Genomic DNA, 15854 nt, shown 5'->3' with positions numbered 1-15854 from the left:
GGAGTCCATCTAGGTGTTATAAATATCCATTTAGAAGAAGAAAGGAAAAAAGAAGAAAAAGGTAGTAAAACAAGACCAACCAGAAACAAAAAACAATAAGGGAGTATCACAAGATTACAAAAATAAACACATAATAAGCCAAAAACCAAAACCATCAACTATGGAAAAAGAGAAAAAAGAAAGAAAAAAAGAGAGAAAACAAAGAAACCAGACCAGCAACAACTTCTTCTTCTTTTTTTTTTTTTTTTTGGTTTTTGGATTTTGGGTCACACCTGGCAGTGCTCAGGGGTTACTCCTGGCTCTACGATATAGGATGCCAGGATTTGAACCACTGTCCTTTTGCTTGCAAAGCAAATGCCTTACCTCCAGGCTATCTCTCCAGCCCCAAAATTACCTTTTTAAAAACCTCAAGAGAGACGAGACACAATGATTTGAAGAGATGTATAAACTGAAAATAAATACCAAACATAGACCTGTAAGAACTGAAGTGAATATTTATTTCTCTATCATAATCAGATGAGTTTAAATGAATGACAATGGAAGTTTTAAAATCAAAGGACAGTTACAGTTTGGGACAAAGAATGATGAGTGCTTAAAGAAATGAAGTATATTAGAAAAATGAGGGCCTGGAGAGATAGCACAGCGGTGTTTGCCTTGCAAGCAGCCGATCCAGGATCAAAGGTGGTTGGTTCGAATCCCGGTGTCCCATATGGTCCCCCATGCCTGCCAGGAGCTATATCTGAGCAGACAGCCAGGGGTAACCCCTGAGCAATGCCGGGTGTGGCCCAAAAACCAAAAAAAGAAAAATGAAAATAAGTTTCAATATAAGTATATACACTGGGTATGAAAACAGGACCAAATAGTGTAATAAGATGATCTGTATACAATCAAATTATTAAGATAATCACTGTGATGAGAATTAATAAAGTTGAGTGGCCTTATATTTAATAAAATGTTGAGATTGAGCTGAAGTTCCCGAGTATAGTGAAGAATTAACAGTAACCTATCATTCAGAGGGTCTAGCAAACTACCTGATAACTAAATATTAACTGTTACTATTATTAAGATTAAATATAGCTGATTTGGTGGTAAATACTTGCCTTAGTTTTTTCGAAATTGGCTTCCTCGGTCATTTGAACAGCTTGTTTCACCTGCTCATAAGAACTTGCTTCTCTTCGCTGCACATCTGTTAAGCTGCTCCTTATTGAAACTAGTGCAGATATTAAGTCGTCTCTTTCCCTGTCAGCACACACATACACAAAAATCCACAAAAAATGATTTAGTATTAGTAGATCAGAATAAAAAAATAAATATGTATCAGAAGAAAAATAAGTTTGGGCCAAATAAGCACACACCACAGGTCACCCTACAGAAGATCCTCTTTTCTCATATGGCAATGGGATGATAGAGCAGTCAAAGATGTCATGAATATTAAAGGTAGAGTGGCCTCTATGTCGAATAATAACTTATTGTGAGCTTGTGTACAAAAAAAAAGGGTGGCAGTTTCTTGCATAGGACAGCAAAAGTTGGGGAAAACAGAAAGAAATGGGCATGGTTTTCTGCACCAGCACCAGGAACTGAACTACTGGGGAAGGCCTGAATGCTTGCCTTGGCACTGACTTGCTCCACGGTGGGTTCATATGACACCCTGATGACTTAAATACAGCAATAATTTGCTTTCAGGGTGCTGTCCTGCCACCTGATGGTGAGATGAAACCAGGGGATGCTTCATGATACCCTGACTTCAACATAGGAACTATGAAAAAAACCAATATCTCTAATTAAAGAAGCCTGAGATAGACCATGAGAAAGATTTTGGGTTAGACACTTAGTATGCCTAGTGTCTGTAGGTGGTCTTATTGCAGGATACATCATGGTACACCTTGTTTTTAGGCCAAAGTTTTTTCTATTTTCCCCAACAATGGACTCTTATACTGAACTCAGTGTGTATTGCCAAAAAATAAAAATAATACTAACATTAATGTAATACTAGTTCCAATCACCTATTTACTCTCGCGCGCACACAAATACACACACACGCGCAATCACAAAGGTAACTATGGAATTAAGAATCATAACACCAAAAATTACAGCTAGATTAAAGGAAGAGCCAATACATTGAAAGCCATCTGAAACCCTTGCATATAACAACTAGTAACAAACAGCAAAAATGTTTGGCTGTAATAGCTTTGACAGAAAAGAGAACAGCAGTTTATCCCAGAAAGATCCATGGTGAACGTAAAGGAAATGGGTGGTGAATTAGTTAGAAAGACTCACTTTCCAGACTGGAACAAATGCAATGGAGAAACAGTGAAGGTCCTTACCAGACTTAGTGAGGGAAGATAGTAGCAAAAAAACCCTCAACTAGTATTAACCAGCTCTATAAACTTTCAGGTAAGACTTCCAAGCAAGAATATTTAGGATGGCTAATGAGTTTCAACAGAATAGTACATATATCCCATAGTACAGGTAATTTGTGTTATCTGGTCCTGTGAACTAAAAGTACCTAGGAAGTAGCTCAGAAGTTGCACTTAGAACTCGCCATCTTGCACTCAGATTATACAGGCAGACTATACAGGTACCTGAATCAGACCCAGCTCTATCCTTGAAGTCCTTGGAAGGTCCTTGAAAACCCTAAAATGACAAGGCCTTAAAAGGCCCTGTGCTCACTAACTCAAGGCATCTAGGAAATAGCTGGGAAGCAGCACTTAGAATTAATCATCTTGTCCCCAGATCAGGAAACTGCAATGTGTGCAATGTGTGAGGCAACAATGCAGTCACACATTTCTTTATTTTTTAATATCTCATTGACAACTTAACTCTGGTCATATATCCACACAACACATAAATAACACCTCTAGATTGCAAAAGTCCATATGGGTAAGCAAAATTGAACTCCACCACACTTAGTGAATGATGATGGTAGACCTGAAAACCTACTTAGTGCTATTCAGCTACATAAACTCTCTAATAAGAACTTTATGGGGAAAATGTTGATTATTTTTAAGGAAGTCAAAGAAACAATGGGAAAATGTCACTAATACACAAGAGAATATGAGCAAAAATGAGGATACTACAAGTAGAAATGATATAACTATAAAACATGGTAGGTAAAATGAAAAAACTCACTGAAATGCCTCACCTGCAGAGTAATAGCCAACGAGGATACACTCAGTGAACTCAAGCTGAGATACAGATAAACTGTAGATAGGAAGAAAAGTTAGGAAAATGCCATCAAAATAAATAAACAGCTGAGGAGAGAATTGTGGAATGAATTAAAGAAGAACATCATAAAAACAATTGGGATTCTATAATGCCAGGAATGCAATCTTGACAATAGAAGCAACAGTCAAAGGCATCATTTCTGAGACAGAAATTTAAATAAAAGTACTCCAAGATACATCGTAGTCAGAATGACAAAAACCAAAGATATAGAATACTGAAGCAGCAAGATTAAAGAAGGAAATTTCATTCAAATGAGTGTGGTTAAGATATACACAGGCTTTTCAAATAAGAGGCTTTGAGTTCAAAGACAATGGCAAAATATAATAATAAAAATACCTCAAAGAAATAAACTCCTCACCAATAATATTTTACCAAGCTTGACTCTCATTCAGATTTGAAAGAATGACTCAATTTCACAATAAACAATATTTCAGGAACTTCACAGACTCAAAACCAACTTTAAAAACAGAACTGAAAGAGCTATTTTAAGGCAAAACAAACTCAACAAATACAACAAATTTCTACTAAAAGAAAGGTCCATGACAATCTTTCAACATTAAGTCAAAATGTACCAATTATGAGAAAAAAGAGTAGCAAATATTATCCATCAATAAACCAAAAAACAAACAAAAAAAACAATAACATACAACATGAACAAGTAGTTTTTATGCTGAAAATGTAAGGATAGTTTACACACACAAGTCAATCAACATACTACACTACATCAATAAAAGAAAAATAAAGGGGCTGGAGAGATAGCATGGAGGTAAGGTGTTTGCCTTGCATGCAGAAGGTCGGTGGTTCGAATCCCGGCATCCCATATGGTCCCCTGAGCCTACCAGGAGTGGTTTCTCAGCATAGAGCCAGGAGAAACCCCTGAGCACTGCCAGGTGTGACCCAAAAACAAACAAAAATAAAAAATAAAAAAAAGAAAAAAGAAAATATGATTATATCAGTAGATGCAGAGAAAGCATTTGCTAAGATACAACACCTATTCGTGAAAAAAATATAGTCAAATGCATTTACCATAAGCCCACAGAAAACATAATCAATGGAGAAAAAAAATAAAAGCCTTCCCTCTAAAATCAGGCATAAGACAAGTGTAGTCACTCTAGCCACTTCTATTCAATACAGTACTAGAAGTACCTGCTATGACAATTAGGCAAGGAAAAGATGTCAAAGGCATCAAAATAGGAAGGGAATAATTCAAGCTTTATTTTCAGATGATATCATACCAGACTTAGAAAACCCTAAACTGGGGCTGGAGAGATAGCATGGAGTTAGGACATTTGCCTTGCATGCAGAAAGACAGTGGTTCAAATCCTGGTATTCCATATGGTCCCCTGAACCTGCCAGGAGTGATTTCTGGGATTTCGTAGAGCCAGGAGTAACCCCTGAGCACTTACGGGTGTGACCCAAAAAACAAAACAAAACAAAAAAGAAAACCCTGAACTATGTAAAAAAGCTTCTAGAAACATAGATCTTGAAAGTTAAGTGGCAGGCTATAAAATTGCCATGCAAAAGTCCATGGCTTTCCTATATGCAAACAAAGAAAAAGAGGAAAGATACATTATAAAAGCAATCCCATTCATAATTGTGCCTCAGAAAATCAAGTATACTGGAATAAATTTAACTAAAGAGATGAAAGTCCTTTACAAAGAAAACTACAAAACATTAATTACTTCAAGAAATAAAATCCCATCTAATGCTATGGTCATCCTATGCTAACGGATTGAGAGGATTGAGAAGATCAGCATCATTAAAACTGAAATACTAACAAAATAATTGTACAAATTCAATTCAGTTTCTATTAGGATACCTATAGCATTTTAAAAAGAAACAGATCAAACACATCTGAAATTTATATGCAAAAATAAATGTCCATTAATGTCTAGAGAAACCCTTGGGTAAAAAAGGTTGGTGGGCCCGGAGAGATAGCACAGCGGCGTTTGCCTTGCAAGCAGCCGATAGAGGACAAAAGGTGGTTGGTTCAAATCCCGGTGTCCCATATGGTCCCCCGTGCCTGCCAGGAGCTATTTCTGAGCAGACAGCCAGGAGAAACCCCTGAGCACCGCCGGGTGTGGCCCCCCCCAAAAAAAAAAAGGTTGGTGGGGGGGGAATCACCTTTCCCAATTTCAAACTGTACTACAAAACAATAGCAATTAAAATGGCATAGTTTTAGGGTGGAGTGATAGCACAGCAGATAGGGTGCTTGCCTTGCATGTGGCAGACCCTGGTTCAATCCCTGGCATTCCATATTGCCTCCTAAGCTTGCCAGGAGTAATTTCAGAGCTCAGAGGTAGAAATGATGCCTCAGAGCTGCCAGGTGTATCCCAAAACAAAACAGAAACAAAGAAACAAACAAACAAACAAAACACAGATTGACATTCAGATAGATCATCACATTAGTGGAATAGAATTGAATATCCTGAGACAGATCCAGAGGTATATCATACATTAGTTTTTGATAAAGGAGCAAAGAATATGAAGTGGAACAAGGCAAGCCTCTTCAGCAGGTGCTGCTAGTCAGCTATTTATAAGAAACTGAACTCAGACCTCTAACACCATGCACAAAGGTAAAATCAAAATGAATTATGAATTAAAGACATTGATATCATTCTTGAAATCATAAGGTACATAGAGGAAAACTTAGGCAGAACATTTCATCACATTGAGTCTAAATATATCTTCAAAGATAAAACACCAATGACCAAGCAAGTAGAAGCAAAGATAAAGAAATAGGACTACATAAATTAAGAAGCTTCTGGACCTCAAAGGAAAGATGACCAAGATACAGAGACCACAACTGGCCCATTTTTAAGTTTGGGTGTTAAACTTGGATCTCATGATTCCACTGTGTTGATATCATAACTGAGATATTTAATTTTGTCTTTTCTTAATACCACCAATGTACCTGAGTCCCCTTATTTCCTGTCCTCCATTATTTCACAACTGTTTTTCTGCTCTTCCACTCAATTTTTTTCATTCACAATAAATACTCTGGGGACAAGAGTGTTCTAGACAACCTCCATTTAAACATTAAAAAAAAATTAACTGTGGAACACTTAGTTGTGACAATACAGAATTATATAGGTATTCTTTCATTTTATATGAAAATATAACTATATCAGTAAGATACTTTTAGATCTATTTTTAAAATGAACAAATTTGGCTAGAGATGTGAGTTGGCTTCACAGAATGGAGAGGATAGAAAAGGAAAATTGAGGGGCCAGAGAAATAGCCCAGCAGCATTTGCCTTGCAAGCAGCCGACCCAGGACCAAAAATGGTTGGTTTGAATCCCGGTGTCCCATATGGTCCCCCGTGCCTGTCAGAAGCTATTTCTGAACAGATAGCCAGGAGCAACCCCTGAGCACCGCTGGGTGTGGCCCAAAAACCAAAAAAAAAAAAAAAAAAAAGGAAAATTGAGGCATGAGCAGTTAAATTATTTTCAAAAGGTTACAGTGATTTAGGACTAGAATTTGATTATTAATTTAGACATTTTGGCTCAAAAGCTCTAGCTACCAGGTAAAAATCCCCATGGCATGTGCCAGTCACAAAACGTATTTCCTGACTCAGAGAACAGAGAAGTGAAGGTAAAAACATAATGCAAATTTGATACAACTGTCCTTCTATTTCTCCATACTAATTCCAACCAGTGAACCACTGACTGCTACACATCAATGTCAAAATGACATTTTATATGAATAGCAATTACTGAGTGCCTGTCATAGGCTGAGTCCTTTTACTGTAAGTCAGGGATAGAAATAAACAAAACATAGTAGTTGATCAATGCACACACATTATAAAAGAAAGAAAAAGCCAGGAAAAGAATAGCATATGGTAAGAGGATGAGAAAATTAAGACATAGGAGAATGTCATTCTTCCTTGGATTTATAACATTATAATAGGCATGCCATTACAACAACATATTTAAACTATAACAGGGAAGTTTAAGATATAGCAATCACTCTCAAACTCAGTTTGTTAAAAATAGTGTTAGGAAAAAATATAGTGGAGGATGTTAAGGTTGGTGGAATACTTACCTTTCATTTATAAGGCCTCGGATTCAATCTTAGCTCTGGAAACAAAATAAAAAACAAACAAAACAAAACCCAGGAAGACTGGTAATGGATTTAAAATTACAGGGTTATAATAATGAAAGAATTCTAAAGAATGTCTAATTAAATTCTTTCACTTTAAAAATAAAGTGAAATTAAGAAAAGACTACACTGGGTTGGGGGAGACTATGAATTGCTAGGGTTCAAACCTGGAATTCCTGCAAGTTATTCATCTACCACAATATCCTTTTAAGGACAAATTTTTCAATGTTAAAAAGATTTTACATGTAGAAATATACTTACTTGTTTAGTCTTTGAATGGTGAGCAAATGAACATTATTATGGGTTTGGGAAAGAACAGCTTCATGCTGAGCACATTTCAAACAAAGACCACCAATATGTCTAGAAACCTTATCAACAAGAATAGAGTCTTTATGCTTTAATTGCTGTTTATATTCTTCACAGTCTTCCTGATATTCAGCTAAATTTACTCTAAAAAGATAAGAAAATGTTACAGCAGATGAGAAAGTAAAACTACACTGTTTATTAATATAGCATCAAAGTGAAAAATACTATAACTGATGAGTATTTATATGATATACCATAAACCTTATTCTCATTTTCAATGAATAACTTAAATATCATACATAATTATAAATATTAATTTATAATTTTGTTTGTTATAAATATATTATTTTGAAATTTAATAATTATCTAACATAATAAATTATATCAGTTTATTTATAATTTTAATATAGATTAATGTACCTCTAAGTACATTAATCTAGTAGATCAGAGAGATGGTTCAAAATGTTGAGCATAGGTTTTGTATAGAGGAGTTTGAGGCTTAATTCCTAGCACATGATCCTCAAAGCATCACTGGAAGCAATTCCTGTGCACCGTTGAAATAGAGCCCCAAATAAAAACAAAAATAAAACTCAGCCTCTGAGTAAGTTTCCTTCTACAAGATGCAATTGTCTTAAATAACATTACTGACAGAATCAAAAATATAAACCAAGTACAAATCCTAAAATTTTCCTTTTAGGATGTTAGTAGTAGAGCTCTTTCCCTTCATGTTCCCCACAGTAACATCTCTGAATTGAATTTCAAGTACTAAATCCTTAAAATTTGTAAAAGTAGGGGCTGGAGAGATAGCACAATGGTAAGGCATTTGCCTTGCATGCAGAAGGATGGAGGTTCGAATCCCGGCATCCCATTTGGCTCCCCGAGCGATTTCTGAGCGTAGAGCCAGGAGTAACCCCTGAGTGCTGCCGGGTGTGACCCAAAAACCAAAAACCAAAAAAAAATTGTAAAAGTACCTTAAAAGATAAAATAAAAAATATTTCTTTCATCAATTAATAATTTATTAGTGCCCCGTTTTTCCATATAATTGCTTTATTTAAGCACCGTGGTTACAGAAATGCTCAGATTTAGGTTTCGGTCATTGAATGTACATAACCCTTCATCAGTGCAACTTTCCCACAATCAAAGTTCCCCATTTCCTTCCCATCCCTCTCCTCATTGGCCCACCCACCTCAGGGGCAAGCATTTTGCTTCTCTTTCTCTTTCCTTTTTGACACTATAGTTTGTACTATTTTTAATGAGGTGGTGCCATGCATGTCATGTTATCCCCTTTCGCATCCAGTTCTTGCCCAAGTGATCAGTTCCAACTATCACTGTCATAGTGGACCCTTCTCTATTCTAACTGCAGACATATTCTTTGTGACAAGCTTCCTACCATGGAATAGTCATCTTGATCCTCATCTCTACTGTCTCTGAATATTATTACCATGCTGTCTTTTATTTTTCTAATACCCCACAAATGAGGTAAATTATTCTGTCTATCATTCTCCCTCTGACTCACTTCATTCAGCAAAATAATCTTCATGTCCATCCATGTATAGGCATGATTCATGACTTCATTTTTTCCTAATGGTTGCATAGTATAACATTGTGTAGGTACCACAGTTTCTTTAGCCACTCGTTTGTAGTCGGGCACTGGGTTTTTTTTTTTCCAGATTGTGGCTACAATAAATAGTGCTTTGATGAACATAGGGGTGCAGAAGGCATTTTTGTATTGTGTTTTTGTGTTCTTAGGGTTTATCCATAGGATTGATACTGCTGGATCATGTGGAAACTCGATTTCCAGTTTTTGAGGAGTATCCATATTGTTTTCCAAAAAAAGGTGCCCTTTTAAAAATCTAAATACAAATTTCAAAAAATGCTATTTCTTTGTGGTTTTTGGATCACATCCAGCAGTGCTCAGGGGATACTCCTAGCTCCATGCTCAGAAATTGCTCCTGGCAGGCACGGGGGACCATATGGGATGCCGGGATTCGAACTGGTGACCTTCTGCATGAAAGGCAAACGCCTTACCTCCATGCTATCTCTCCGACCCCAAAAAATGCTATTTCAAGAAAATAAACTTAAGTTATTAGAAGCTATATGAAAGATAATGAAGTGATAGTACAGCAGATAGGGTGATTGCCTGGTGATTGCCAGGTAGGGTAATTCAACCTGGGTTGAATCTTCAGTATTCCTCTCTTCATCCCTTAGCCCCACCCTCCTGCCTACTAGCCAGGAATGATACTGGAGCTCCAAACAAGGAGTAATCCCTGAGCACCTATGGGTGTGGCCAAATTAAAAATAATGTTATACACACATCACAAAGAATAAGAACAATCAGTGCTGGTGGGGATGTGGAGATAAAGGAACTCTTATTCACTGCTGGTGGGAATGCCCTCTAGTACAGTCTTTCTGGAAAACAATATGGAGATTCCTCAAAAACTAAACATTAAGCTCCTCTATGACCCTGCAATATACCCCTAGGGGTTCTTTTCCTTCTTCCTATTCTTCTTCATCTTCTTTCTTCTCACCTCCTCGTCTCTCTCTCTCATTCTGTGTTTCTGTCTTTTTTTCCTTTTATACACTGTAATTTGCAATACTATTACTGAAAAGTTATCATGTATATCACTTTCAGCACCCAGTTCTTGTCAAGAATGGTAATTTCCAACTATCATTGGCATAGTGGTCCCTTCTTGAAACTAAATACATTTCCCTTCTCTTTGTAGAAAGCTTCCCATCATGGTTCAGTCCTCCTCGTCCTTGTCTCTTTTGTTTTTAGGTATTATTACCATAGTAATTTTTATATTCTACAAATGAGTGCAATCATTCTATGTCTATCCCTCTCCCTCTGACTCATATTGATCATCATAATACTCCATATATATCCATGTGTCAGCAAATTTCACAACTTCATTTTTACTAACAACTGCATTAGAATTCCATTGTGGCTATGTAGTTTCTTTATCCACACATCAGTCCCAGGAATCTGAGTTACTTCCAGATTCTGGCTATTATGAATAGTAGTACCATGATAATAAGAGTGAAAATGCCTTATCTGTTTTGTGCTTTTGGTCTCTAGGTTATATATTCCTACTGGGGAATACAGAAATTCAATTTCTAGTTTTTTTGAGGAATGTCTATATTGTCTTACAAAAATTCTGGACCAATCTATATCCCCACCACCAATGAATGAGATTCCTGTTGGAACTCACATCAGCACTGTTTTTTCTTTTTCTGCTGTGTGCCAGTCTCTGTAGTGTGAGATAACTCATTGTTTTGATTTGATTCTCCCTAATAATGAATGATGTAGAGCAATTTTTATGTGCCTTTTGGCCATCTGTCTCCTTTTTTTTTTTTTTTTTTTTTTGGTTTTTGGGCCACACCCGGTGATGCTCAGGGGTTACTCCTGGCTATGTGCTCAGAAGTCGCTCCTGGGGGACCATATGGGACACCGGGGGATCGAACCGCGGTCCATCCAAGGCTAGTGAAGGCAAGGCAGGCACCTTACCTCTAGCGCCACCGCCCGGCCCCTGTCTCCTTTTTTTTTGTTTGCTTTTTTGTCTTTTGCCACACTGGTGGTATTCAGAGGTCACTATTGTCTCTGTGCTTATAAATCATTCTTGGCTTGGGGGACCATATGTTATCAAATTGGTGTCTGACCTGGGTCAGCCATGTGCAAGGCAAACGCCCTACTGCTGTGCTACTACTCCGGCTCCCATCTGTATTCTTATTTGAGAAAGTTTATTTCATCATTTCTCCCCATTTTATGATGGGTTAGAGTATGTTTCCTTGTTAAGTTCTATGAATGCCTTATATAACTTAGATATTGAACCCTTATCAGTTGGGTATTGTGTATTCTCCCAACTGATGGTAGGCTTTGTATCTGGTCACTATTTCCTTAAGGTGAAGTAACTTCTTAGTTTCATGTAGTTGCATGCATTTATCTTTGCTGACATTGAAGGGTCATTGATATTTCATCCTTGAGGATGCTTTTAACTTAAATGTCATAGAGAGTTCTGCATGTTTTCCTCAATGTAAATTATGAGGTCCAGCATTAAGGGTTTTAGTCCATTTGATTCTATTTTTGTGCTTGGTGTTAATAAAAAAAAATCTGTGTTCATTATCTTTCCATGTAGATGACCAATTTTCCCAATATCACCTGGTGAAGAGCTTTTCCTTGCTTCACTTTATATTCCTCGCTCCTTTATCAAAGAATTAATTGAGCATGTGCTTGAGGATTTGTATCAGGAAATTCAAATCTATTCCACTGATCTGAGGGTTTGTATTTATTCCAATAATATACCATCTTAATTACTAGCATGCTTTTGGAAGTATTTTCATTTTAATAATGTTAATTTTCCAAATGCATGATGAACCGGGGATGTGTTTCCATTTCCATGTTTCCTCTATTATTGTTTGAAGCAGTGAATTTTAGTGTTCTTTATATAGATCTTTCATCCTTTAGTTAAGTTGATTTCAGGGTATTTGATTTTCTGAGTCACAATTGTAAATGGAATTTTAAAAATATCTTTCATTATTTGCAATAAAAAGTATATAAATTTTTGCATATTAATTTTATAGCTTAACATTTTACAGTAAATTCTACTGTTCTAGGTTTTGTTTTTTTTTTTTTTTTTTTTTTGGTTTTTGGTGATGATCAGGGATCACCTGAGCATAATTTCTGAGGCAATGCGCTCAGAAATTGCTCCTGGCTTGGGGGACCATATGGGAAACTGGGGGATCGAACCATGGTTTGTCCTATGTCAGTGCATGCAAGGCAAATGCCCTACTGCATGCACCACCGCTCTGGCCCCCATGTTTCTAGATTTTTTTTTAAGGATTTTCTAAATAGAGTATCATGTCATCATCCTCAAACAGTGAGAGTTTGACTGGATCCTTTGCTATGTGATCCTTTCCTATCATTCCCTTGCCCAAGTAGCATGATAAGTACTTCCAGTACTATACTGAATAGACGTGTCAAGACTGGGCAACCTTGTCTTGTGCCAAATCTAAGAAGGAAAGATTTTAGCTTTTCCTCACTGAGTATAATGTTTGCTGTGGACATGTGGAAAAATGGCTTTTACCATATTAAAGAATTTTCCTGTAATTCCCATCTTGTTGAAAACAAGAGCTCAATCTTTCAAATGCTTTCTTTGCATTTATTCATATGTATGATCATATGATTTTTATTTTTCCTCTTACTAACTTAGTAAATTATAATGATTGACTTGCATAAATTAAACCACCATTGCATCCCTGGGATTAAGCATACATGGTCATGGTTTATGATCATCTTGATGAGCTGCTGAATTGTTTGATATTATTATTTTTTTTCAGGTTCTTGAAGATAATTTATTATCATTATTTTGTCAGCAAGCCAAGTACAGGCTCCAATTTTATTGAGTCAAACAAGTATAGCTTCTAGAAGAGGAAACAATATTATTATTATTATTATTTGGCTTTTGGGTCACACCTGGCAGCGCTCAGGGGATACTTCTGGCAGACTCGGGGGACCATGTGAGATGCCAGGATTCGAACCACCATCCTTCTGCATGCAAAGCAAATGCCCTACCTCCATGCTATCTCTCTGGCCCCATGTTTGATATTATTTTGTTGAGAATCTTGGCATTTAGGTTCAAAAGAGTATAAGTTTGTAATTCTCTTATTCTGAGGTATCCCTATCTAATTTTGGTATCAGGGTGATATTATCTTCAAATTCTATTGTCATCTGTTAATTTATAGTGAGGATATTTTCATTATTCTGTTCATGAATTTTGAGGCTTTTTTCATCTTCTATTATCTGGATACTTTCTGCACTTCATATCTTAGCTCACTGATTCAGTCCTCAGCAGTGGCAAGGCCTTACAGTTAATTTTTCATTTAATTTACCCAGTTTTCCAATTCTGACATTTTTCTTTGTGTTTTTATGATTTATGTTCTTATATAAGCCTGCATTTTATTGGTAATCTGTTCATTGTTTCATTAGCACTATTTAAAATAAGCTTTAATATTTTATATCATGTATATTAAATACTCAAACAATAACATTAATTCTAAGATAATAAAACTAGACAAATTCCTATAGAGAAAGTATTTAAAAAATAGGATACTTTATCTTCATTACTTAAATTAAAAACATTTTCTACTTATGTTTTATTATATATTAATAATTATATATATTAAAAGCATCATTTTTAAGGTTGAAGATGTACTGAGTGGAAGAATATATAGCTTGTTTCTGAGGACATGGGTTTGAACCTTGGCACTAAAAAATATTTTTTAAAAGCATAATTTCGAAAAAGTAGTGATTCTTATTTCTCAAATGAAACACAAATATTCTATAACTGATAACTCATCAATAAAATTGATAATTTACCTCACATATCTTTTTAAATAGAACTTGGAAAGAAACTACATAATTTATTTTATTTTATTCTCCCTTTTATAAGTTTATTTTGTTGGCTTGTTTTTGTTTGCCACATTCATCAATTGTCAGGGGTTATTCCTGGGGCTGCACTCAGGAATTACTCCCAGCAGTGATCAGTAAACCATACAGGATGCTTGAGATTAAACCCAGGTAGGTCACATATGCTGTACTATCATCCCAATTTCTTTCTTTTCGTAGGATGGGAGAACACCCAAAGGTGATCCTAGATATGTGTTTCAGGAATCACTTCTGGCAGTGCTCAGGGGACCAAATGAGCTGCCAGAGATTGAACCAAGGTCAGCCACGTGCAAGGCAATTTTATTTTATATTTTGTTTTGGTTTTTGAACAATGCTCGGCAGTGTTCATGGTTCATGCCAGTGCTGTGTTTAGGGATGACTTCTGCAAAGCTCTGGGGATTATTTATGGTGTTGGGATTTAACCTACGTGAGACAGGCAGAACAAATGTCCTACCCACTGTACTATATCATACTATTCATCAAATAATTTTACAATAGTTAACATTTATATAAATATATTATAATCTTTATTTTGCTATAAATGTAAATAGATAGTACTTTACCTTAAAAATTTCAGTTGAGGTTCAAGGACTTCTTTCTTTTCCTTATAAGTAAATTTTAGGTTCTCCTTTAGAAAAAGAAAAAAATATATGCTATATATATATATATATATATATATATATATATGTATATAGAGAACACATATGTTCTAAATATATTGGTTAAATATTATATTATATTATATTATATTATATTATATTATATAGATAATACTTCTAAATATCTTGGTTTATTTTCATTTATTTACTTGAGGCCACATTTGATGGTATTGGGGTATTAGTTCCGAGCAGTGGTCATGAGAACGAACACACCTCGTGCCAGGGATTGAATTAGGGCCAGCCATATAAAAACACCTGCACCCTTATAATACCTCTGTTCTAAATCCTGTATTTTATAAATACATATGCATCATTAATAATAAAGTGAATATTTTCTTTTAGTACCCAGGAAAATATCTTCTCTCAGAAACATTTTCTAAAATGTGTGTGACCAAATAAATGAGGCCAGATGTATGGGCCAAATATGAATTATATACATTGTGATGATCATATCTTCTTTCATAGTTAATTATTTTATTTAAGCACCTTGGTTACAAGGTTGTTCATAACATAGTTATTATTTTTTCACAATTGCAAAGTAGTTCATGCAAGGTCACAAACTAGGCTAAAAACTAACTCACATAGGGGTTATACAAAATTCAAGGTGAAACACTGAAACATAAAGAAAGCTGGTCTGTTTCTTTCCAAGAAGAATCTTATTCCATAGCAAAGATAATTTAATTCAATATTATTGAGCTACTGCCAATATATGCAGAAAAGCAAAATAATACAAAGCTAGATAATTAGGCAGTTAAGAATTTTAAAAACCAGCTCTATGTACCTCTACTCAGTTAATCTCTGTGTACTGAAATAAAAATATACATAACAATTACTTCCTGTAGGCCTACTGTAAAATAAAATAATTTTAATCAAATTTTTGAAAGAGTGATTGGACACATATTATGTAGTAAGTACTAATCTGAGTAGTTTTTAAGTTTCAAAAGGCAACATGAAGAATCATGAAAAACCTATAGACAAATCCACAATTTGTCCAGATTTACTGTAGATTTAAGAATAGAGACATCAGAAGAGTTAAAAAAAAAGCAACATTTCTTGATTCTAAAAAGTTTTACTATGTTAAAACTCTGAGTACAATATTATGCATAGGTGGCAGAAAATTC

General features: G+C 35.5%; 1 protein-coding gene across 1 annotated transcript in view; it reads right to left on the bottom strand.

The window, feature by feature from the left end:
* The window catches only part of SDCCAG8 (SHH signaling and ciliogenesis regulator SDCCAG8), a 103028-nt gene that overhangs the window by 59299 nt on the left and 27875 nt on the right, over window positions 1-15854 (bottom strand). Inside the window, 3 exon segments of the mRNA XM_049777565.1 lie at window positions 1101-1239; window positions 7588-7776; window positions 14638-14702. Coding sequence (XP_049633522.1) covers window positions 1101-1239; window positions 7588-7776; window positions 14638-14702 — 393 coding nt within the window.

The sequence above is a fragment of the Suncus etruscus genome, chromosome 7 (assembly GCF_024139225.1).
Source record: "Suncus etruscus isolate mSunEtr1 chromosome 7, mSunEtr1.pri.cur, whole genome shotgun sequence".
Classification (NCBI taxonomy): domain Eukaryota; kingdom Metazoa; phylum Chordata; class Mammalia; order Eulipotyphla; family Soricidae; genus Suncus; species Suncus etruscus.
Note: the sequence above shows the minus strand (reverse complement) of the source record. Positions and strands in the feature narration are given on the sequence as shown.